General features: G+C 39.8%; 1 protein-coding gene across 1 annotated transcript in view; it reads right to left on the bottom strand.

Annotated features, from left to right (window-relative positions):
- The window catches only part of Actr3 (actin related protein 3), a 43,437-nt gene extending 19,742 nt beyond the window's left edge, over positions 1-23,695 (bottom strand). The window contains exons 1-3 of the mRNA XM_034512974.2: positions 23,327-23,695; positions 6,205-6,260; positions 4,201-4,325 (exon numbers count right to left, since the gene is read on the bottom strand). Of these exons, the coding sequence (XP_034368865.1) occupies positions 4,201-4,325; positions 6,205-6,260; positions 23,327-23,370 (225 nt within the window). The 5' untranslated portion in view covers positions 23,371-23,695. The remainder of the gene's footprint in view (positions 1-4,200; positions 4,326-6,204; positions 6,261-23,326) is intronic.
- Between the last annotated feature and the right edge of the window lie 3,522 nt (positions 23,696-27,217).

Genomic DNA, 27,217 nt, shown 5'->3' on the forward strand with positions numbered 1-27,217 from the left:
GGCTTAAAATTCACAAGGATACGCAGGATACACACCACACCATGTGCAAGCCTACATCTTTTAACATCAGAGTGTGCTGCCTTCCTTAATGACAATATTTCTTTGAAAAATTGGGTTGTCAGCTATTGGTACGTAAAAACCAAATACTGTAACACACCCCCAAATCCACTTTTAAAGCAAAAAAAAAAAAAAAAAAAAAAAAAAAAAAGAAGAAGTAGCAATATCTAATCCAATCCACTGTTAACAGCTTTATCTGACAAAGCATACCAACGAGAACTATTAACCATGACAGAAAAGTAATTTCCTTCAACTTAAGTTGCCTTTTTCATGTGGCTACTATGGTGCTTGAACCTTGCTAGCTTCCTTCTTAATAAACAAACTATCATTTACATTCTTTTTCAAAATCGAAGTGTCACTGTGAAAATGTTACTGAAATGTTATAAAAGGCACCAAGAAAGCTCCCAAATCTCTGTGACAGATTACCTTTCACACATTCAACACCTAAGCAGCAATTATCCAGTGTTGTCCTGAGTATCCTTGGCCACAATACTTTAAAAGGCATGTGTGGTGGTTTCAGTATGTTTGACCCATGGGAAGTGGCACTATTAGGACATGTGGGCTTTTTGGCATAGGTGAGGCCTTGCTGGAGGATGTGTGTTACACAGTGACACATGTTGAGGAGATTGGAGAGCTCCTAGTGCTCAAGCTCCACCCAGTGTGGAATCACTGGGTGCATCCTCCAAGATGCCTGTGGGAGACAGTCTCTTCCTGGTTCCCTTCGGATCAAGATATAGAACTCTTGGCTCCTCCAGCACCATGTCTACCTGCACGCTGCCATGCTTTCCACCATGATGATAATGGACTGAACCTCTGAAACTATAAGTCAGTTAAATGTTTGTCTTTATAAGATTTGCCTTGGTCAGCCGGGCGGTGGTGGCTCACGCCTTTAATCCCAGCACTTGGGAAGCAGAGGCAGGCAGATTGCTGAGTTCGAGGCCAGCCTGGTCTACAGAGTGAGTTCCAGGACAGCCAGGGCTACACAGAGAAACCCTGTCTCGAAAAAACAAAACAAAAACAAACAAACAAAAAAAAAGATTTGCCTTGGTCATGGAGTCTCTTCACAGCAACAGAAACCCAACCTAAGACAGCATGTTTTTGCAAAAGAATTTCACCTTGTCTAGGCCAGCTACACTAAGCACTCTGCTCATGTGACACTCCATAGTGTTGATTCTTCAATGTTCTGACCACATCAATCTCAGCTTTCCCTAGGCACCTTTCCCTTGAGCAGCAGGTAATGCCTAGTATTTTTTACAAATAAAGGAGAACTCAAGAGAGGCATTGAATTTACTTCACCAAATCTGTAAACTTTACTATAATGTTAGCAATACTCTTTGTACTTATGTATACATAGTTATCTCTATGTGTTATGTACATGTGAATGCTGGTGCCTGAGAGTTCAGAAAAAAAGTGTCTTATCCCCTGGGGCTGAAGTGCCAGGCGGTTATAAGCAGTGGGCCCGATGAAAGAACTGCGCACACTTGTGCCACTGACCCATTTCTCTAGCTCCCACCCCATCCAATTTGCCATCTAGAATGCACTCCTCCAGCTTTCTCCGTGTTGTATGCCCCTTTCAGTTTTCTAAGCAGGATTTAGCAATAAATGTCTCTTCTCTTACTTCTGTCTCTTATCCTTTCATCTCTCCCTCCCCAAGTCACAGCCTAACCTCAAGAAATAGTATCCCGTCTGTTACTCTTTCCTGATCTACCATTCACAAAGCTACATTCATCCAATTCCATTATAACTTGAAAATGGTCCCTCAGCATACATCTTATTGGATAGTCCATGCTGTGTATCTCGGATCCTCTCCACTCAAGCCTAATTAGTGCACCTCCTAGGCTTCTCTCCTGCTGGAGACTCCCCTAGGTGACAGCATTCACTGGCCAAAAGTAACTGATACCTCCCTTATCTCTTCCTTATCCATTTTGTTTCTGAGCTCCAAAGCCTACACGCTAGACTGTCTGGCAACACGTGAGCTGCCTCGTAGGTTCTTCAAATACACTATATATTCTCAAGAAATAAACTTTAGCATAATTCTGACTTAGATTTTTAGATTTCTATGCTAACAATAAAAGAATAAACAAGAAATTGTGAGTCATGGCAAATGTACAATAAAAAAAAGTCCTTATTTTAACCATGACCCAAACATTTGCCAATTAGGAAACACTCAGAGACATGTAATGAACTCTGACTAAAACCACAAGATGTTGTTAACAGGCAAGTACTTTTAAGTGAGTGACTAGAAAATAACTGGGGAATGGAATTGCTGCAAAGTAAGGTTAGTTACAAGTTTGTAATTGCCAAAGCTGAGTAACAAGCATGTGTGGGGTCAATATATTTTTCCTCTATTTTTATTGATTTATTTTATTGTTGTTTTGAGACAAAAACTCACTATGCAGCTCTGACTGGCCTAGTACTTGCTAGATATACCAGGATAGCCTCAAACTCACAAAGATCCTGTCTCTGCCTCTGGCTCTCAAGGGCTGGGGTTAAAGGTGTCCATCATACCCAGCCCTTTACTCTACTTTTAGCTTTGAATTTTTCTGTCACATTTTAATGCACACATGTGAATGAACACGCATGCACTCATGCACGTATGCCTTTCAATTCTCTTTATCCCTATTAACATGTACCTTAGTCCAGCAGTTCTCAGTCTGTGAATCATGAGCCCTTTGCGGGTTGAGTGTCAGACATCCTACGTATCAGGTATTTACATTACCATTCATAACTGTAGCAACAAAATATATGGCTGGGAATTGTCCCAACATGAGAAACTGTGTTAAAGGGCCTCAGCATTAGGAAGGTTCAGAACTTCTGCCTTGGCCCAGATCACAAACATCCCTTGCCATATATCATTATTTCAGAAATATATATGCCTCCCTCAAATAATTTCTCTTCAGTATTTGAGCACTACAACAATTTCTTTATAACCATTCTCTAAACAAGGTCCACAACAATCCCGAAGTATTACTAGCTCCATTGTATAGATAAATAACTAGATTACAGAAAGTTACGCCATTTAATGATACCACAGAGCTAGAAAGAAACACAGCCAAAATTCAAGTCCAAACAGAATTTATCAACACTGTTGATCCAGTATACCCATGTGTACCTGTGGGTGGAACTGGCTCTCATGAAGTTCCTGGACTTCAGGCATATAAGCTCTGCTGCTCCCTGTCTTCCTCATAAGCTCTCTTATGTTCTGGCTTCTGTCAAATGACTGCACATCCTGCCTAACTCCAGACTCAGCTCAATAATTCATCCCTCAAGGACTGCTAAATCCCCAACTAGACTAACAACTTCTGTGGCACGCACCTACAACACCCTATCCTGCTTTCTTTTCCTTTTACTCACTTTGTAATATATCTCCAGAAGAGAAGTTGTTTCTTACTACTTTCTTTTCAGCACCAAGCAAAACTGCAACGTTTCATTTTTGCATATGGTAGGATAGTTACTCATTTAAAATTACAAAGGAAAAAAAAGCACAGAGGAAATGAATGCTTGGCAATGTTTACCTCTCAAGAAGGCTAGAGCACTGCCTATGAACAAAGACACAGGAAGACCTGTGCTACAAGATTTGCTCTTACCTGGTGCCATCAGCCACATACATTCTCTAAGCTGCACACTGAAGACCACCTGCTTTACTGTATAAGCTCTATTTCAATAAAGAGACAGAAAGGGCAGGGAAGGAACAGGAAGAACAATAGTCCCACGTGGTTTAGAAGAAATGAATACCTGATCAAAGAAGGAAATCTCTCTAGATGTAGCAATGTGGAGACAAAACAACACTCAATTCTTACTCAAGGCCCTGAGAGGCAATGGGAATGGAAAAAAAAAAGAATAGACCCACTTCAATATATTAAAGCTTAAGGGAAAGGAGACATTTTTATGGTTAGGAAGCTAACAGCAAAGCCAGGTGTGGTTTTAATCCTGGCTTTAAGCACCTTTAATCTTAACACTCAAAAGGCAGAAGCAGGCAAATCTCTGAGTTCAAGCCCAGCCTGGTCTACACAGACAGTTCCAAGTAAGTCCCTGTCTCAAAAGTTTTAAAGCAAAAACCAAAAAACTCAACTTGAGAGAGCACCAAGTCCACAACAGAGTGAAACAGGCCACCAGCTGACTGGAGCCCTCTTAGAAACATACCTTTGTTGCATATGTGGGCTTTTCTATTGCTTCATCACCAATGAAGAAGTCTAGGTCATCCACACCTTTCATCACCCTCCTCTGGGCTTGATCACCCACTTTTGCAGACTCTTTAATGGCAATACCTTTGAAGTAAGTTAATTACACATTTTAAAATTTTCATCTCTTCAAATGAAACAACTTTCAACTTGCCTTCTTCAATTGTAAAGTGTTACTACAAACAACAAATAAGCATGATCCAGGATACTTAAAACTGTCAACTAATGAACAAAAGCCAGAATACAAAATGCCTTCCATACACCGACACCTCAGCTTCATCTCAGGGACAAGGCCTCAAGTACAAACCCCAAAAAGGTATTAGTATGGGATTGTTTCAGCTCTATTTCCAAAAACTATTAAATCCATTTTGATTCTAATTATGTGGATGTGTGTGTTACTAGGGTCTCATGCATATCAGGTGTATACTTCCATCAAGCTATATACCCAGCCTTTTTAAATTTTTTACTTTTGAGATACAACTCACTAAGTTATCCAGTCAGTCTTAAACTTAGAACCTGCTTCCCTTAGCTTCCAAGTAGTAAGAACTGCAGTCCTGTGCTACCAGCCCGAGCTTAGCTTGGAGCCCTGTATTGCCATTATGATGGTTCAGTGGGTAAAAGTGCTTGTTTCACCAAGTCTCATGACCTAAGTTTGATCTTCAGAACCCACATGATGGAAGGAGAGAACTGACGGACGTGTAAGAAAGTCATTCTGACTTCTACATGCTTGTTATGACAACTGTGCAACCATGCTCAATATATACACAGTGTTACAAATAAAGTTGTAATCTTATAAAGTCAATATAAAGCTTGATAATCAAGAAACTAAAGGTGAATAACACTAACCAATAAAAGGAAAAATTTTATAATAAGAACTTTTAAAAACAAGCTTTCTTTACATCTCTACTTAATTTTATCCAGTGGGGATCTACTAAATTTTAATCTTAAATACAAAAAGTAATCCCTTTAAATAATTTCAGAATTCTGTGTCTATTCCCAGAGGTAAAATCTATGATGAACTTTTAAGAGCTAGAGATGGCTTAGTGATTAAGAGAGCATACAGTTAACCCAGAGAACCCACATTTAGTTCTCAGCACACTGATTAATTCACAACTGCCATAACTCCAGCTCTAGAGGATTGGATAATCTCCTGTGTTTCATACACACATATGGTACCCATATACACACATGGCAGATAATCACATATACACATGAATAACAATACATTGTTTAAAAAAAAACCCTGCTATGTAATCTAATTAGGTTTTAATTTTGTGAATTCAAGTTACGCATCTTCACTCATTATAATTATGCAAACAGCCTTAAGATGATGAAAATCAAAAATACAAAAATAATGCTGATGATCATATACATCTTTACTAATAAAAATACCTTTAACAATCTAAATCTACTAAAACTGTTACAACCAGCAGAAGGTTAACAGAAGCAGAAAAGAACAAAAGTTCCCAAAGACAATGTTACAAGCATAATATGCTTATAGGATATCAGAAAACACTGAGGCTACTGAGTCAAGGACCGCTAGCTCTTCATTGTGAAATATTGGAGTTTGCATCAGATGTCTATAGGATAGGTCTTGCAAACAGTAATGGTATCCTCCAGCCAAAGGATGGTCACTTTAGTTGAATTACAGGTACTAGAGTTGTGCTACTTAATAACCAGTTACAGCCACACACAGGTAGCTTCGATATCCTCAAAACAGAAACTACTTAATCATCAATTCACTACTGGGTTTTGTTTTGTTTTCCTTAAAGAGACACTTAGCAGATGGTGAAGACCTGAAATGAAGAGTTAAAAGAGTTGGAAATAAGGTTCCATTTAGAGGCAATCATGTTTCTAAATGCCTGATTCTGATATAATAGCATGCTTAATGACTTATTTTACTTTGATAATGAAATGGGGAAAGACCTTTAAATCAGCTCATCCATGGAGTAAAAGAAATACTTACATGATGGGATGATAAACTGTGGTTCTGTATTTCCAGCATATCCTAGTTTTGTATATCTGCAAAATAAAAATTTCATAAAATTTCACTAATCTCAGTATGTATTCTGCAATTTTTGTTAAAAAGTGAGAGTTCATTATACATACATAATCAAAAGTTTAGTTCATTCAGCATCTCTGCCTTAAAAACTATCAAAATCAGTTGCTGAGCAATGGTGGTGTACACCTTTAATCCCAACACTCAAGAGGCAGAGGCAGGCAGATCTCTGTGAGTTTGAGGCCAGCCTGACAAAGCAAGTTGCAGGAAGGCCAGGGCTGTAACACAGAGAAACTATCATGATCACATGTCTATAGTTCTCTTTCTTTCTGCTATACTGTGGATCAAACCATGGGGCTCTCCACAAGCTAGGCAAGTGCTCTACTACTAAGCTACAAACTCAAATGCCCACAGTCTTTCAAAAAAATGTACATTATGTATCTATGAATGCATGTATGTATGCATAGATGTGCACCATAATGCAGGTATGGAAGTCAAGTCAGGGGATAACTTTCAAGAGTTGAGTCTCTTTTCCACCATGTAGGTCCCAAAGACTAACAGTAGACCATGATGCTTGACAGCAAGAACCTTTACTCACACACTCTGCCTTTGTAAGTTTACTCATTCACTGTGTGTACACAAGACATTGCTTGCATGTGGAGGCCAGAGAATAACCTTCAGAGATAAGCTCTCTTTTACCATAAGGATTCAGAGATTGAAGTCTAAGGTAATCAGGTTTGGCAGCAAGCACCTGTACTCACTGAGCCATCCCACTAATCAATAGCACTTCAATCAACATGCAAGAGAACCTTCTCTGTGACATTGTTTATAATGGTAAGAGACTGAAAATGTCCAAAGAGAAACTAGTAAAATACACTCAGTTTATACTGTGACTATTCTGCCCCTTTTACATACTGACTGGAACACCTTCAGATATACTGGGGTAGCCGAACAAAGCAAGGTACAGAATAACGAGCAAACTGTGCTATATCTACATAAAAGTAAAATAAACACAAAGGAGAAGAGTAAGAACATATGAAATACATTTGATAATTTAAACAACATATTTCTAAAATATATGACATAAGGAATTTTGATTGCACCTATAAGAGCAAAGCAAATAGGATAAAGAAGTGAGATGATTTTTTTAATTATATGTCATTTCATATCATTTGAGTCATACTAAAGTGACGTTTTAATGTTTTGATTCAGTATATTCACCTATACTATTAAAACAATAAAAACTATTAAAATATTAATAAAGATTCTAATAATTAGAAATTGAAATGGAGCTTTGACAACATGCTAAGAGCTACTTATAAGACAGATGTGTTACTGTTAACTACAAATAAGCTTTAGAGAGCCAGTCACAACAGTTTGTATTATTCCATATGCAAACTTACTAAATATTAGTAGGTAATTTGCTGTGACATCTGTAGAAAATTTTTCAAATATAAAAAAAAGCATTTATTTTGGGATGGTCAGCCCCAAAACTAAGTGCAAAAAATTGAGTATGCCAAACACATTCAAAAAATAAATAATAGCCGGGCGGTGGTGGTGGTGGCGGCGGCACACACCTTTAATCCCAGCACTTGGGAGGCAAAGGCAGGCAAATTTCTGAGTTCAAGGCCAGCCTGGTCTACAAAGTGAGTATCAGAACAGCCAGGGCTACACAGAGAAACCCTGTTTCGGAAAAAAAAAAAAAAAACAGAAAAGAAAAAAAAAAAAAAAACAAAAAAACAAAGCAAACAAAAAATAAATATTAGGAGAAACACAAACTGTTTAAAATACGATAATACGATGTTGCCTTGTCACCTAACCCTTCAGGTATTTCCCACTCTCTATGCTTTTTTTTTTTTTTTTTTAAGAAAAAAAAAAAAAAAAAAAAAAAGTCTCAAACGTGATACTGTTCCTTTAATGTGATGCCTAAGAGCCCCTCCCAGCTCACTGATGCTGTGTTGGCCTCTGGAGCCGCAGACCTGCTGACAGCTTCTAAGAGCTCGGCTCATCTCATGCCACTGGCCTCTATTAACCTGTTCTGAGCACTTCTGATGACTGCCCTCCAGCCTTCAACACAACCACTACACCCCTGCTCATCCTGCAAAATTCAGGTTATGTACCAACTGCCTCTGGCTGGCAACTTTCACAACCTCACCAGACAACTAACTGCCTCTATTTTTAATAATTTCTGACTGTATAAAAGTTAACTGGGCTCTCAAAAGGGTTAAACAAGATAGCAAGGTAAAGTATTTATTTATATAGTGCACATAATTATCTGTGCTAATTCTACTTTCCACATATTATTTCCACTCTGTCCACTTCTTATACCATCTTAAATCACAAATATACTGTAAGTTATAAATGTATACAATTATGTCAAACTTACCATTTTATAAGGCAATTGAGACTCTTTTTTTTAAAAAAAATTTATATTTATTTATTTCATGTATATAACTATATTGTAGCTGTCTTCACACACCAGAAGAGGGCATCAGATCTCATTACAGATGGTTGTGAGCCACCATGTGGTTGCTGGGAACTCATGACCTCTAGAAGAGCAGTCAGTGCTCTTAACCACTGAGCCATCTCTCCAGCCCCAAATGAGACTCTTATATTGCAGTTCATATCTGATACTCTTTCACAACATAGTATTTTATTCTTCCAATCCAAACTGTATTATATAAAGGGGAGGGGGAAGGAACCAGGGCTATAATAAAAACTCCTGTATTTGCTGGAAGGGAACATTTCTGAACTGTCCACAGGTCTGCAGACAGTAATCAGAAGTGCTCACATGCATAAAAACCACCATAAACTAACAAGCATGTTCCTCCATGGGGATCCTGTCAGAAATAAGATTACAACATTAAATTTGAACATTACCTTAAGAGTCAGTTATTATTAAGTTGCCTAATGCATGGATCCTTTAACAGTTTCTCATGTTATGCTGACCCCAACCAAAAAATTATCTTTGCTGAGATTCGCGTAAGTGTAATCTTGCTACTGTTATGAATCGTTATTAATATCTGAGGTGCAGGATATCTGATCTTCGATCCTGTGAGGGTTACCACCCACAGGTTGAGAAGCACTGCACTAATGGAAGAGGGTCAACGGTACACTTCTCCTCTGTTGGGTAAGTGGAATGAAGTACATCATATGACTTCGAGGACTTGTCTAATACAAGATAACCTCACACTGTAGGAACCCAAAACCCTCAAACAGGATGTCCTGCTTTCAAGTCTGGAACTCCTATAAAGCAGAAGAGTATAATCTCTACAAATCACTGCCTAACCCCAGAATCTTAAAATGATAATCTGCTGCCTACAAGATAAGAATACGAACTTGTTTTGATTTCTCTAAGATTAGTCAATTGTAAAATAGTTAATAAAGTCCCCCAAATTAAAACAAAAAAATAGGGTGCTGAAGAGATGAGTCAACAGTTAAGAGCACAGGCTGTTCTTCCAGTGACCTGGGTTTGCTTCTCAGCACCCATGTGGCAACTTACAAGCATTCCTAACTCTCTCTCTTTTTTTTTTTTTTAAATAAACCTTTTTTTTTCTTTGTGTTTCTACATTTTTTTTACTGGATATATTATTTACATTTCCATGCCAGTAGGATTTGCTGAAGGAGGCAGAGGCAGGAGGATCACGAGTTCGAGGCCAGCCTGGGCTACACATTCCTAACTCTTGTACCAGATGATCCAACTTCACTTTGAACCTCAGAGGGCACCAGGCTCACATGTGGTATATAGACAGACATACATGCAGACAAAATGCCCATAACACACAAAATAAACAAACAAATAAATAAATAAATATAAATAATTTTTTTAAAAATTGGATTGAATCCTCTCATTCTTTGAGCTGAGCAGTATATATAATCAGCCATACATTCAGTCTCATGTAAATTCCTCATATGAAAAACCAGAAGACAATCCCAAAATGTGTGAGCCTTCAGATAAAGACTGGCCACTAGCCTTGCTTTTATGAAGTAAAGAATACTCTTGTATCTTATAACAAGGAAGAATCACGAGAAACATGAAAATTCCAACATGTAGAAACTGGTTAGGTTTAAAAAAAAAAAAAAAGTATCCTATATATAAAGACGGCCACTGAAGAAACATAACAGCACAATGACAGAGATAAAGAATCAGGAAACCTGAATGCATTCTGGAAGCGGGGGGTAAGAAAAAGAGAAAGACTAGACAGAGCCCAGTTGACCAAGTTATTTTACTTAATACAGTAGTTTTATGCCTTTTTGCTTTCAAAAGCATCTCTTAACTAATAACATACTTGAAAATACCAATAGATTATAAATATGAAACCACTTAAAGGAATATGAATCACACTTTAAAATGAACTGGACAAAATGGGCTGTGATAAAAGCCAAAGAACAGTAAACATATTAATCCTCTGAACACAGAAGATGATTCAGAAAGGGCAGAATGTAAGTGGTGGTATAGGCCTGTGAGCCCAGCTCCACTTGTCCCAAATCAAACTTGTGAAGGCTGAGAGTGAATGTCGGTGGCGGTGGATACACACAATACGAAGCACACGAAGGCTGAGAGTGAATGTCGGTGGCGGTGGATACACGCAATACGAAGCACACGAAGGCTGAGAGTGAATGTCAGTGGCAGTGGATACACACAATACGAAGCACACTTTGGGTTCATCGGTATTACAGAGAGTTAGGAAGGGAATCTAAGATGACACTAGTTTTCTTTCAGCATTTCACAACTTTAAAGCAGATAGCACAACACAACAAACACAAGGTCACAGCACATTAGAATGGGAGGTCTTCACCCCACTGAATCTGTGAAACCCATTTTCTAAAATTTCTTAGCGGCTGACAGCCTCTGAAAACCCCATTTCCATCCTTACATAGCATGATCTAGTCTATACACTTTTACAATATGATTAATCCCAATATACCCTGCTGTTAAAAGCTTAGCTTTAACTCTGCCACTTCTTTCTCTTTACTCTATAAACAAACTCAAAAAGTAGAATCCACAATTAAGAACTTTAGAGTAAGAATGCCATAGGAAAACTCGAAGCAAATATTAGCTGGAAAAAATAAATGACAACTGCTTAGCAAGCTTTTCTAATTCTACAAGTCCACGCTTTTTCTCTCTGCCTCCAAGTAAATGTTCAACCTTACACAAAACGCCTGGTAGAATATTGACAGCAAATGTGAACCCTCAGTCAACAGAGACAACACTATTCAAGTTCCTTCCAGTTCAATTCTTGGAATCTGGGAAGAACTTAGGATCAAAAGGACACAGGTAAGACAAGAACAATGGCTCATCCTGGAAACTTAGTTAGTATGGCAGAGCTGGAGCAGAAGGTTCTTGAATTTGAGGCCAACTTGATGATCAGAGCTAGTCTCAGGCTAACTTATATTACCCTAGCAATGACCCCACCACCAAATAAATAAATAAATAAGAGGTGCTTCTACCGTTTGAATTCTAGATCCTGATCCTACAAGTATCAACAATGATAGACTGTAAGATCACAGAAATTGACTTCTAACCTAATATTTAAGTTCACACGGCTCTCATGAAATCACAAGTATCAATAAAGAGCACTTCACTTTCTAAGAATCAGTGAGCACTTCCTTCCCAAATGACTTGTCCCCCACAGACCTCCTTACATGCTATTAGGATCTAGGCCTTAATAGTTTACCCACATGCCTCTATCTATTCCTGGAGTAATCTCTTCCAAAATTCCCAATCCACAAAGCAATACTTGTCCATCATCACAAACATCGCAGATCACAGCAGTAAATAGTTCCCCCATGAAAGCCAATCATAAAAGGCCACAAATTATATGCTTCTATTTTTTGTGAAATTCTAAAAGTTGACAAATCCATAAGGACAGAAAGTAAATCAAAAAGAATATGGAATCGTTGAGGGCAGAAGAAACAAATTGCTAGTGTGCTCAGAGTGAGGAAAATGCCCCCAATTGACTGATGATTATATTATCTAGGGAACATTCGAAAAACTACTCCAGTTTACGTAAGCCTTTACACATCACACCTAACATGTCTGATCTCTGCCAGAAGGTTACACTGAAGAACCACCTAGGTATATGATGAGTTAACATATGGAAAGCAACTAGAACAGTGCCTGGCATACAGAATGCTCTGTAAACTCTATTTCCTTATCTTTACCGCTGTAGGGAGTACTATTTTTTTTCCTTCCAGAATCTAAGTTCCAATCCCAACTGACAGGAAGCACTTGTGAGAATTAACTCTTGGTAGGAGGTAAAACCTCAAAGAACACTAACTCTCCAATACATGCTCTAACTCCAGCTAGTCTGATCAGAACTTGGAATCCTGAGTGCAGCAAGGGCGCAGCTTAGGTCTCATGCTGTTCCTGCAGCCCATCTTTGTCTGGACTCTCTTTTGTTCCTGCACTCAACAATTTCTTTTCTTTTACAGTCCCTGAGTGATTTTGTTAATGTTACTGTATCCAAAATGTCTACAGTAAAACTAAGGTATATTTCTTTTGATTCTTCTCAGTCTTCCTAACAATTTTAAAATTCATCTCCTCCTTTTAAAAGTTCAATCTTCTTTTGTTTTACAAATGGCTTTCAGTTTTGCAATAGAACCTGAAACGAGGTGAGCAGAGTTATTCACACATACTGACAAGGACAGCCACAGGATAAAAGAATTCAGCTTTAAACGACAATTTTCCAAAATCTATACAGCAGATTAGACTGCCTTTTAAAGGTGTTCTAGAGACAATAAAACTTGCTGTCGCCACCACCCTTTCATTATAAAGCAAAATTGCAAAGACTTTTGAACAGTAAACATTCATGTCTTTATTAGAACTGTGTGCTTTTTAGATAAAATGGCCCCAAATACGTCATGTGCCCCAGATATAGCCATCTAACCTTACTACTCAATAACAGTTTCATTTCAACTCCAGTATCATTATTTCAGAGCCACAGAACAAGGCCTCAGAGTCTAGTTAACTTTTCTTTTTCCAAAGAAATTCATTTTTCCTAAACTCGATTATATCTTACTATATTTTGTATGGTCACTAACAGTAAAGGATTGATAGGGTCTCAGGTGCCCCAGGCTAGTCTTAAACTCACTATGTAGCCAAGGATGACCTTGTACTCCTAACCCTCCTGCCTCCCCCAGTGCTTGGGTTACAGGTGTGCTCCACCACACACTCATCACACGATGGGTTCCTTTTCAATGCACAGTACAAACTTGCTTTCAAACTCAAACTGCAAAAATAGAGTCACTTTCCTTTTGACATTTAACTACTAATAGAAATTATTTTCCTAACTGCACTATCTAAAAATTAATCTGCAATTGTCAACATGTCCATTAGATACAATATTTATTCTCAGAATACTGAAGTGAACCACACTCAAATTTTCATTTAACTTACATTGTATTAGGTCACTATAACCTCTCTATACATTCCATATTTATACTTGTAGGCATAATGTTACTGTGCACTGTGTAAAGATTATCCTTGCATTATTCAAATGCTGATTTCTCTGCCCTCTATCTTGTTGCAACCAGGACATGGCATTGTAATGCTTAGTCAAAGTATCTGTTGTTTTAAAGTTTGTATAAACATTGCTTCCCATTTATTCTCTGATTTGTCAATAAAAGCTGATCAGCCAATGACTGGGCAGAGGGAATGGGGCTGAACTCCTGCCAGCCAGGAGGAAAGAGACAGGGAGAGGATGAGAGGATTCACCATGAGCAAGGGATTCACTGAAAAAAACACCTGAAGCCTGAAACCTCGAGAGCCAGTCCAATCTAAAAACACAAGTATCTGGGGACTCTGGCTGGGAGATAGCCAGATTAATTTAGATTAGAATAGAGTATTAACTGCCCAGTTATGCCAGTTGCCTTAAAGCTTTATTAAATAAATCTTATAGTCTCAGTCCTTTGAGTTAGCAGGGATAGAGAAAAATCATCAACATTAAAATGCTCTTAGGATACTAAATTTAGTAGTTCTAAATTTAGGTAATTATTTTTAAAGGATGGATGCTCAAGAATAATTCTCTTGCTGGGCGGTGGTGGCGCACACCTTTAATCCCAGCACTTGGGAGGCAGAGGCAGGTGGATTTCTGAGTTCGAGGCCAGCCTGGTCTACAGAGTGAGTTCCAGGATAGCCAGGGCTATACAGAGAAACCCTGTCTTGAAAAACCAAAAATTCTCTTTAAAACTGGATTAAAACTTTAACCACTTACTGAATACAGTATATTCCTGAACAGTTTCTGGAAGGACTGCACCTTGGGGCTCAAACTCTAGATCAGTGGTTCTCAACATATGGGTCACAACCCCTTTGGAGGCCAAAGGACCCTTTCACAGAGGACCCTTTCACAAGGGTCACGTATCAGCAGCTATCATGCATATCACATATTTACAATTCAAAACAGTAGTAAAATTACACAGTTATGAAGTAGCAACAAAGTAATTGTATGGTCAGGTCACCACCAGAGCGAGGAGAACTGTATTAAGGAGAGGCAGCATTAGGAAAGTTGAGCCACTGCTCTAGACTACTCAATAACTCAGGATCCTTACCTTTAAAATATAAATACACAGAATGTATGTGCTTCTAAAAGGTTTCTGAAAGAGGAATAGCTATCTCAAAAACAAACTTACAAAGGACCTTGAAAGGGCTGATTTCCACAACCCATTCAACATCTGTGTGTCATTGGAGGCAGGTCTAAGGCTTCACCACACTCACTCACAGGTAGTGCATGCTTGCTCTCCCTGCTACATATACCTCTCTCCAGCGCAGTGCTCAACTCTATAATTAATTTTATGTGAAGTATTAGGTACTTCACTTAAATCTTAAAAAAAAAAAAAAAAAAAAAAATCATTACAATTTGTCTTAGTCAGGGTTTCTACTCCTGCACAAAACATCATGACCAAGAAGCAAGCTGGGGAGGAAAGGGTTTGTTCAGCTTATACCTCCACACTGCTCTTCATCACCAAAGGACGTCAGGACAGGAACTCACACAGGGCAAGAACTTGGAAGCCGGAGTTGATGCACACAGAGGCCATGGAGGGATGCTGCTTACTGGCTTGCTTCCCATGGCTTACTCAGCTTGCTTTCTTATGGAACCCAGGACTACCAGCCCAGGGATGACACCACCCACAATGGTCACTTCCCCCTTGATCACTAATTGAGAAAATGCCTTACAGCTGGATCTCACAGAGGCATTTCCTCAAGGGAGGCTCCTTTCTCTGTGATAACTCCAGCTTGTGTCAAGTTGACACACAAAATCATCCAGTACATAATTTCACTTAATTTATAAAAATAACACAAAGTAAATGGATTCTTAAAAAAATGCCAACAAGACATGTTATATTTACTTAAAATAACTTTAAACAAGCAAGTATTTGTTCTCTGGTTTAGACTAATACTAAAAAACAGTTTACATTTTCAGTTTGAAATCGATCCTAAAAGGTCTTTGTATCCTAAATCCTTCCTCTTAAAAACCCTTTGTTCATATAAACACTGGGGCAATGCATAGTGTTGTAGCTTGTTAGAAGGTGGAAACTGAAATAAATTATCTTTTTAAAAGAAAATAAAAGTATTTAGCAAGTAAATGAAGGAATGTTCCACACCAGCACATCTCTGTATGTTCCAGTACCTGGGTAAAAGACACACAGCACACAAACTCACTGCCACTCCTTTACTGATTTCAAGGAACTGGTATGAAAAAAGCTAATAAGCTGAAATTAAGGCAATGGATTGAGAATGATTTGGGAGAAAAACTCTGAAACAACAACAAAAAAAAATCATTAAAATTTCACAAAACACCTTTTGAGAACTTAAGAATGTGATCTGTCTTTTTTGCTCCAGTGATTATTATGAAGTGTCTTTTTTGTGTCTTAGGATGTAAAGGCCCAAATATACACAACAACTAAATACAAAGTATATTCAACACTTTTATTCTAAAGAACCAAATTTGTAACAGAAACATCACCTATCTTACACTGCCTAACTCATGAATATTTATGGGCCTGGTGAGTGAGAGTGCATTTTGTAGTGTTGTTAGAGCACTTAACTGTTTGTTCTTGCTTCTTTATGCATATGGCTATTATAGACAAGTAGTGTCATTAAAACCCTAACAAGTTCCCATAGAATTACATACACTGAATGCTTTTATTAACTAGAGGAATTCTGTTGCAGAAAATGTTGCTGGAAGCTACATTTTACCCATTCCACATTTCTGCCTCCAGGCTAACATTGTACCATTGTCACTTGTTGGGGAGTGGGATTTAGCACAACTGTAAAGATATTCCCCGCCCGCCCGTTAGAAAACAGGACTAAACAGAATGATGACTCATGAGCCACACACATGTGCTGGCTCCCTCCCTCCCTCGCTCCCATCAGGACACTCCAGAAGCTGTTTCACACTGTTTAAAGAAGCACCGATACTCAGTCTCTCTGTTCTTTTCTCTTTCAATTCTCATTTCATTAGCTTCAGTCTACAAACTGCTGCTAACCATACCTTCTGAACATTTCTCCAACTTAAGGAAGCTCCTATATTTCTCATTCCTCAAGGACATGTCCAGCTACAGATAGCATTGGAATACAACTATTCCAATTTTACTGGGTTTTTTGTTGTGGGTTTTTTTTTTCCAACATTTATTTATTTAGTGTGTGCTGTCAGACTCGATACAAGTGCCTTCACCTACAGAACCATCTCTTAAATGGTTTAAGAATCTTTAAATTTGTCTCCAAATTTAAAGATTCTTAAAATAAATTCCTAGGCAGAAGAGATTGCCCAGTAGGTAGAGGCTTTTGCTGCCAAGCCTAGGCACCTGTGCTGCCAAGCAAGCCTAGGTACTTGTATTTCATTCCTAGGGTCCACATGGTAGAAGGAGAAAACCCAACTCTTCAAAGTTGTCCTCTGATATCTACACCCACACCCCCCAAAAATAAATGTTAAAATAAGCAAACAAAACCCGAACTCTATATTGTCCTAAGCACTCAAGGTCACAATCTTGAAATCCTCATTCTTCTATCTACAAGCCTAAATCCAAACCCTTCCATCCTCTTAAAGAAGCAAAGACCACGCTGACTTCACGAAGAACTACAGCAGGCAGGCCAAGGTCTGCGTGAGATAAGAAAATAAGCACAAAACATAATGTTCTTTTTCTTTAAAACCCTTTAAATAAAAAAAAAAAAAAAAAAAAAAAAAGAGAGGGAGCTAACTGATGATTATAATTGCAACAAGCCATGATAAAAATAAATAAGGTAGGTAATTACAATTGCTAAATCATAAGTGAGAAAAATAAAGCCTCCTGGACTCCAAGTGTCCAAAGCACTTCTATGTCAAAGGTCCTCCTATGGCAGAACTTGAATTAAATTCAAAACACTTGACCAGAGTCTTTGCAAGTCATACAGAAACAACATGTAACTGTGAAAGGGAATGTACAGACAAAAGCAGCAGCGTTTTAAACCTTCACTTTCCACTCCATCCCTATCACCGGAAGCCAACTGCAAAAGTCTACACTACTATATAGTATCCACCAACAAAGCTGGTGTTGAGGAGGCTGCTTAAGAGCCATCTAAGAAATAGGGCATACTGGCTCATACTTGCAACCCCCACTCTTAGGAGACTGAGATAGGAAGACTGCCCTGAGTTGGGCCACATAGTAAGCTCCTGCCTGGCTGAGCTTTAATGAGACTTGGTCTCAACAAACAGGAATAGAATCATCTAAGAAGCTCAGTGGAATACTTAGTGGTAGAGACCCAATCTTTAAGACTTCACAAACTGTGTATAGAGTATCTCTGATGCAGTTTTTTTTTTTAATATTTATTTATCTATTTATTTATCTATCTATCTATTTATTTATTTATTTATGTATATGAGTACACTGTTGCTGTCTTCAGACACTCTAGAAGAGGTCATCAGATCCCATTACAGATGGTTGTGAGCCACCATGTGGTTGCTGGGAATTGAACTCAGGACCTTTGGAAGAGCAGTCGGTGCTCTTAACCACTGAGCCATCACTCCAGCCCCCATGATGCAGTTTTTAAAAAACCATACTAACTAGGCGTGGCAGTGCAAGCCCAGCACATTAGTGTGTTTGTTCAAGAGGTGGAGACAGAAGTGCAAGGCCACCTTAGGCTACATAAAACTCAGTATCAAAAAAAAAAATAAAATAAAATAAAGAACAAAACAAAGCTGTATTCCTAATTCCTACTCACGTTCATTCACTGTTAAAAAACAGGATATTCAATACAGATCAGAGTTGCTGCTATACACCAAGTCCTGTTCCTCTACCTCTCCTATGTGCAGTCCCACTGCATTCCACTCAGTAAAGATCTAAAGGCTATGCATTATTAATCTTCAGAATTTGGATTCCCTAATAAAGTAGAATTCTTTTGCTAACCAAAATTTTGCTGAAATATAAAACCTGGTATACAGTAGGTATTGGATAAACATTAGTTCACAGTGCAAAATATAAACACACATTTTGTTATCAAACAGCCCAAAACTCGTAAAGGAGGCAAGCAGTCACCATTCCCATCAGCACTAGGCACATTTGTAAAATACTCTCCTGTGCAGCTATCCAGCTCCTTGAAAACATGGCTCAAAACTGACAATCATTACAGCTTGCTTGATTTTCTGACCACAACCATTACTTTCCTTAAAACCCGGAAAACAGCTATTGCTATCTGAAAAGCACCATTTAACATTTGATTAACTGTGGTAGTAGCTGGTTGTGGTGGCTCACAACAGTAAACCCAGCACTCAAGAAACTGAAGGAGAGTCACTGTAAGTTCAAGGGCAGCCTGAGTTGCACAGTGATTTCCACTCCTCATCACCACAATGAACATTCGCCAAGTGTACTTGTGTGGACAGAGGGGTGGGTATATTGTGGGGCACACTGTGACACACTAGAGCTTTTACTACAAGATGTTTTCTATACTTTGTTTTGTTTGTTTGTGGGTTTTGTTTTTTTATTTTTGAGGGTAGACTATAAGGGTGGAGAGCAGACACAAGGGGACCAGAGTGGGACTAGGGTGCAGGATATGAAACTCACAGCCTTAAATTTTTTAAAATTAGGATTAAAATTCATGAAGGCAGGATGTATTAGACATTTTTACTGTAATTCAAACAGTGGCTGGCCTACTGGTAAGTTTAAAGTAAATCTCAACCATCCTCAAGTAACTATCGAATAAATTAATACCTCTCCAATCCAAACTACTGAAATTACCAAAGACTTCAGTGGTTGGACCTCCAGGCTCCATGCTACTTTACCTCAGGCACAGGAAACTTGAGTTTCTTGTCTACATAACAGAAACAATACTGCTCAAGGAGAGCGGAGGGGAGGAGCTTATTCACAGCACTTGCCACATGGTTCTCACAAAATGCTCTTTCCTGAAAAACCTCAGTCTTTTTTTACTATTTAAGGAACAAGGAAATAGTATAAAAACTCAAATCTTCGGGAAAAAAAAAAGACTCAAGAAAGACAAAAAATTTTTCACTAGTTAACTGAATCAAATTCATATGGCTAGGATTATTTTTTCAATATTACTATAATCAAGAACTAAGTTGAATTAATTTTACTGAGTGATGTACAGTTCTCTAAAAGGAGGTTCAAGAAACCCCACAGGCCTAAATACAGAACTTAGTTCAAGCACCAACTCCACCACCTACTAACAAAAAAAAAAAAAAAAAAAAAAGCTGTCACAAGTTAAATAAGATAAAAACAAGTTAAAATCCTAGCCATCATGTTCACCAGCCTTTCCCCTATGATCTTGAAAATAAAAATTCTAAACTGTGTTTAACAATAATCTTGAAAGGTCATTAGACATAATTCATCACAAAGTCAGTATACATTTCAACTTGAACCTGGCACGAGTCTTAAGAACCTGACTTCTCAACAGCAGCGTGTCTGTTACTCCAAACACACACAAGTTATCAATAATAAGGATAATTTTAATGAGTTTTTGTTATCAAGATAATATGAATGTTCCTGCCTTTTAGACCTCATAACACATTATGAAGAGAATCCAAGCAAGAAAGTTGAACTTCCCAAGTATGCCTTCATTCATCCATGGCTTCTCACTGCTCTCAAACTCATCCTTGTCTTTAACTTCTAGGACCTGGCCACAGGATGAATTGTAAAGATCTACTTTTAGCAAAGCCAACAAAGTTATTTGTGCTTACAGATGGAAGACTGCTTTTAAAAAATCAGATCCGAGAAATTCTGTAATTTATTTAAATATATCCAAGACTTGTAAAATAAGACTGTATATTAATCTATTATTTAATCAGTGGAAATAAGCCACCAAAGCAGTTTTATGAGTTAAAAAAAAAAAAAAGAATACATAGAGAAAAAAAAATCCATAATGCACTGCTGGAGAAAAGAGCAAAACAGGCAGAATGAAACTCTCTTAGGATAACTTTATTGACAGAAGGATTAAATCCTTTTAAAGCTTTCAAACTTGCTTTTCTCATGGCTGCTCTTCAGCCTGTTTGGGGTCTGAAGCAGGGCCTTGTGCGTGCTAATGAGGGACTTTCCCCCTAGTTATATTACCAAGCCCTACATTTTGAATCAACCAGCTCTCTGAGCAGAAATTTTATTCTACAATACTCTGCCAATACAGACCAAAAAGGTATGTTGACCTGATACAGATACGAAGGAAGTACTTCTTTAATTCATTGGGTATTTGAAAAATACTTCATAACCTGAACCTAGGTCATGATGATGAATTGTGCTGTAGGATTCTTAATTTAAAGTTCTGGAATTAAATCTCATGTGTTCTAACATTTATAGCTTGTAAGATCACCATCAAGTTTAACACACCACCACTTTTTGCCTAAATTCTTTAATGAAGTGAAATGGGCAACCTGTAAGTGGCTTACTTTCTCTAAAAGAGTAATTGTAGAGAGACCTAAGAGGTAAGTGCACTGGCTGAGGGTGGGGCACACAATCTAAAGGGGCACCTTTTGCATTTGGGAAACAGTTATTTCAGATGTAAAGCTCCCTGCTAGTCATTCTTGGACATGCTATTTATCTTGGGCATGGAGAGAGGACTTTCTTAATAAAGCTCAAAGGTGTGACTTTCTAAACTGCTATCTTGAATAGCCAACTGGGGGGAAAACACACACACACACACACACACACACTTTCAGAAGCAAAATAAAGAAAACTCCAAATTGGGAAATTCAGACTGTGAGCAAACATAAAAATACTGACTAGAGAAAGTGACTTTAAGCAGTCTCATCCATATCATAAATGGATGTCCAGCTAACCTCTCCTTGTAAGGTGAGATCAATATAATAATGTAATGATTTAATAACTGAGATATAGACAGAAATAGCCTACGTATAAGTTGTACCACTTCTCCTGGTCACTCCAAATGTGTTTTTAATTCAAGGTTGCCCTTTCAGAAAAAAAGGGTCACTTGAGGACAGCTAAGTTCAATGAAATACCAAATACAATTCATTCAAAAATAACCAAAACTGCATTTCAAAAGAGGAAAATAGATACATAAAAAGAGTAAGAAGACACATCCTATTTAAGCTGTTATGGCATTATTTATAAGGTGATCAATGACTATGTGGCTTCACTGACAGTGATTTCTAAAGCATGCAATACTACCTAGCGCTCTCTGTCACTTCAATACAATAACTTAAAAAGTCCTATACACTCTGGCCAATTCTAATGTTTAAAACAGCTCTAACATCCAACTACCCATCAATTAAACTATGAAAGGATAAACTTAAACATATATATTAATAACACTTCAGAAGAGTGAGACTGGATTGAAAGAAAACCGAACTTTAGTAAGATGTCAACTAAGAAAATACATAGCCATTCCAAGACTAAACTAGTGTTTCCCAAGGAAAAAAAAAAAAAAAAAAACTTAAGTTTTCTGTTGTTTCCGGCTGCCTGACAGAATTAGAAATGAAGGCAGGAGAGTTAAGACTGGAGGGACTTACACAGGCTAACTAGTGTCAAGGAAAAGGCATCGGTTAAATAACTGTGGTAGGGTGGATAAGGAAAAAGGTTAGCAACTGTCCTCAAAACCACTGATGTGTTTGGGGGATTCGAGATCAGACAGGCCTCTTCCTCCACCAAGTATTCAACGTAGAACATAAAAAATATACAGTCTTCTCTCTAGGTCACTACACAGAGCAAGCTGTAACTCTTAAGGTTCATTAATACCAAACCTACTACTTTAAAGTCATTTTAGTCAACCACACTACTACCAGAAACAATTACTTTAAATCAAACACATTCCTTTATACCTCCTTTCAGTTTTCAAGACATAGTCACAAAACGAACGTGAGCGTTTAGGTTCCAGGGTGCGTCCCTTCTCTTCCTTCTATCTCCCTCCGTGGACACAAGAACATTTTTTTTTTTTAGTCCAAACATCCTGATACCTAGCGCTCATAATCTACTCTTTATGCAACCTGCTTAATTTTGAAAGTTCTAATAAGACGTGTTAACGTTGGAGACGAAAAACTACCTTATAAGGCTATAAAAGACGGAAAGCAGGAAGCGGCTTTGACAAAACTAAGGAAGTTGCAGCGCGCTTGCTCACTAAGGGACTTTTTTCGAGGCAAGAGCAATAACCCCGTGAGATCCTCCTGGCTGGAACTGACTTGGTTCAATGGGTAGTGGGAGATGGCTGAGAATGGGTGTGGGCGGAAAAATAGGCGGCGCGGCGCGGCGCGTGGGTCCTCTGCAAAAGCCCCCCATTCTAGCTTCCCATTTTCACAGCCCGGTTCTTCGCTCTCCCCACCCACACGCCCTAGAGATTGAGGGTTGTCACCGCGATCTTGCAAAACCCGCAAGGAGCGCTTCTCTTTTTTTTTCCTTGATCCTATGTCAGGAGGTCCCCTGTGAGTCTCCCCTAGCTCACGGGCAGGAAGAGGCGAGAAGGGAAAGGCAAGCCAGGTGGGCCAGACGGCCTTCTCGGGGAAGGGCCTGAAAAAGATCTTCGTCCCAGGAGGCTGAAGCGACCGAACCAGGGAGGCTCCCGGCACCACCCCTCACCAGTCTGGCCGGCTCACCCCATTCATCTCCCTCCTCCGGCTGTCCCCAGGCTCAGTCTCCCCACCCAGAAGACCCGCCGTACCCCGTGCCACAGTCCACCACACAGGCCGGCAGCCGTCCCGCCATCTTCCTCCTCGCCCGCCGCTGCCGTCCGTTCCGTGCTGCTAAGAGGCCGGGGATAAGAGATGTGAGCTAGCTGACCATGCACTGGCCTGGGCCGCCCTCGGGGCTGAGGGAGGAAGGGAGGGAGCGGTGGGAAGCCCGAGCAGCAGCGAGTGAGCAGTAGGCTAGTACTTCCGCAAGCCCAGCAGGCTGGCCGGCCGGCAGGCTGTCCCCGCCCTGCCCCGCCGCGGCCTCCTCCTCCACCCCTCCGCTCTCGGCCCTCCTCCTCCTCCTCCTCCTCACTCCCGCCCCCACCCTACAACTTCTTCCCCTCACACTGCCTTTCCGCGGGTAGCCAAGATGGCCGCCGCTGCCGACGCCCCGGCCAGGCCAGGCCCCAGGCCGTGATCGCTCTCACTTCCGGTTCCGGGTGGGAGGGGCGAGTGTGCGCGTGCGCGTGCGCGTGCGCGTGCGCGCGCTGGAGTGTGCGGCCGCCGGGCCTCGGCTCCCTTCCGGATATCCAGAAAGTCCACCTTGGGTTTTCAGACAGCTAGAAACCCAGAAGCCAAGCTGAGCCTGAAGGGTTGCTGAAGCGGCTGCACATGCGCAGCGGCGTGCAGCTGTGGCTCGCGGCTCCGGTTCCGGCTTGCGAAAATTCCACTTCCGCAGTTTCTGGCCGGTGAAAGCCCAGAAGTCAGGCAGTTACTTAGTTATGGAGCTGGCTTTTGGTGGTTGGTGGGTGTGAGTGTGTTTCTTCTCTGCTAACTTGAGGACTGAACAGAAGGCTTCTCTACTGTGGGCTGAAGGGCTAATTGGGAACGTGGTCAGCGGCATGACCCCATTATCGCTCTAGGTGAGCAGTCAGAAAAGGGATGAACAAAGATTTGTGTCCTGAGATTTACGGTCAGTAAGCTCCCCAAAATGGTGGGCCTCTGCTTTTTAAAAAAAGGCGAGGATCTAAGACATTAGGTTAAGCAATAACAACAAACCTACCTCTTCAGGGTTTTGCGATTCCTGTGCGCCTTCAAGAAAGGCAAGTGTTGGATCAGTGACATGGCTTAGGAGGTAAAGGTGCTTGCACTCAATAATCTGAGTTTGATCCCTGGAGATCCACATGCTAGAAGGAATGAAGAGACCCCACAAGTTGTTCTTTGATTTTGCACACGTCCTCTCCTCTCCCTCATAAGAAAATGTACAACAATAAAATAAAAAAGCAAGCTTCCCAGAGGTTATGTTCTACATAGCCCACACAAATGGCCTTTATTTGGGTTTTGGGGTGATGATAAACTTCCTCCAAGAGTAGTGAGATTGTCTCAGGCCTTTAAGAAAGGCCAGTGTCCCAGAGGTTGTGTTCTACATAATACACTGTGCAGGTGGCCTCTATTCGGGTTGGAGTGATAATGGATTTTCTTCTGTGTAGTACTGTTAGCTTGATACCAACTTTTTCTAGTGGAAAAAAAAAAAAGAAAGAAAAAGAGATGTGTTTTTTTACATTGCAGACTTAAAAAGCAATAATTTTTAAAAGCTGAATAGATCAGAGTGACACAGAAAGCTTAAAGTACGTTGCTAGGTCATCTCTCAGGGGGTAGTGCAAAATCAATGTGCAGTAGAACTTGAAAATTTACTTTCTGATCAGCAAGAACCTGGAAAGTTAATAACTTTCCTCCCCAACAGACTTGTCTTTTATTTATTTATTCTTTAGCAATTCCATACATGTAAACACTGCATCTTGATTGAATTTACCCATAACCCTCTCTCTAGCTTCCCTGGATATCCCAATATATTCCTCCTCCTTCTCCCCATCCTCCCTTCATGCCCCCTCTGTTTTTCATTTGTTTTTTTGTAATCCAGTGAATCCAATCAATTTGGCCTGTTGAAATGCTTACTGATCTTGGCTTGATCTTCAGGTAACCATAGCTGCAATGTCATAACTGCAAAATCTGTGTCATGTTCAGAAGACAGCATCATCTGATTCTTCTATTCTCCCCACCCCCTCCTCCATAATGCTCCCTGAGCTTTGTGAAGTGGTGAAGGTCGATATAGGCGGACTATCTAAGGCTGAGCATTCAGTAGTCACTTTAACTGCTACCAGTGCAGAGAGAAACTTCTCTAGCCAGGGCTAAGGACAGTACCAGTCTGTACAGAAATATTAATGTTTAGAAGGTAGTATTATAGCAGGTCCATTGAGTAGGGCAAGAGGTTTCCCTGTACAGCCTGTGACCTCCTAAGCCATGGGACTTTTGGACAGGTTTAGTAAACTAGGCATAAATCCCCTTCTGAAGAGCAGGCCTCAGATCTCATCCAAAAGTGTTTGGTCACCCCCATGACCTCTGTGCCATACTGCACCGTTTTGAACAGGCTAATCTAGGTTCACTTATATGAGACTATAATAATACATTAAGAAAGAGGATGTGTTATTCAAGGGAGAATATTACATTATCAGGTGGTAAGCTGACCTGAGGGGTATAGATTTTTCTCTTATCATTGTTAGTCATTTGACTGAAAAGTCTTTCTCACCTGCTCTGTATGGCAGAAACTATACTGACCCTTAATATAATGGAGCAAGAAATAGATAAGAGGTGTGATCTCAGAGTTCTGCCCATGAGTAGAGAAACAGATTGTATCGAGAGCCACAGAGAAGTGCTGAGAACCGGGAGAACCGAGAGAAGAGCTGGGAAACAGCAGAGCGATCACACTTGGACAAAATAATTGGTTCAGCCACGGAGAGTAAAAAACAGAGGAAGGGAGGGAGGCCCCCAAGAAGAGAAGAGTCTGACTTCTTCCCTTCAGTGGTTAAAATGTAGACAGCCAAAGAGGATGTGATGAAAGATGAACCCTGAGAAGAGGGTGGCCCCGAAGTCTGTAGAGACCTCTACACATACTCAAGCTTATCCCAAAGCAACTGGGAACTTAACAAAAGAACTAGGGAAAAAAAAGTTTTGGCTGTAAGGACTGAACTTTCTGGAAAGAGTAGCATCTGACATGGAACCTTCTAGAAAGCTGGTTAACTAATCAGAAGTTCACTGACTGTGAGAAGTTGGAATGTAATGGGTCCAGAGCCTAATTACAATTTACTTGAGGGTATCTTTAGCCCCCTATATAGCTATTCCTTTGCCCATGCCTGGTGTGTCCTAACATGCTGTAACTAACAGGTGAAACCTTTTACATTATATTAACTTAATAGATCAGTGGTTTCCATCAACCAAAAAAGGCTATGGGTATCACTGAAACCTAACACATTTCCTCCACTTTGCTGTAAGCCACATCTCTTATGTTTCCACCAGTATGTATGTATGTATGTATGTATGTATGTATAAATCTTAATTTATGACTTACTTTGTTCTGTTACTATAAATACATCCTGAGACTGTTACTACCTTGCAACACAAATTTAATGATAATTGAAGCCTGAGTTCCTGGGCCATAGTTAGTCATATTTGGCTCCAAAATAAGCTCTCTTTTATGTCCTCTGAGGTGAAAGTTGTATTTTTTGACTTGACATCTGCTTTGTTCAGAGCTGATACAGTGGGATCCACTGTGTTCTGTAATTCACAGGTTAAGAGCAGTGGAGGAGCAGCCTTCCTATGGGACCTGATCTGTACAGGACAGCAACATCAGTTAGTATGGAGCATCCTCTCAGCTGCTCATCCTCAGCAGCCCTAAGGGAAAGGTGTGAGATGTTGCCTTCACAGCAGTCAGGCGAGAAGAGTGGGTCTTCTTTCAGATGCCTTGTTGCTGGTTTCCCCCAGAACATTTTAGAAGGTGCTAACCAGTTTTCCCATGACCACTTTTCATCAAGTACTTAGGGTAATGGGGCAGAGAGACCACTTTGGATAGGACATCAAGCTGTGGCTTGGTGAAAGCAGATAAG

The sequence above is a fragment of the Arvicanthis niloticus genome, chromosome 10, assembly GCF_011762505.2.
Source record: "Arvicanthis niloticus isolate mArvNil1 chromosome 10, mArvNil1.pat.X, whole genome shotgun sequence".
Lineage (NCBI taxonomy): Eukaryota > Metazoa > Chordata > Mammalia > Rodentia > Muridae > Arvicanthis > Arvicanthis niloticus.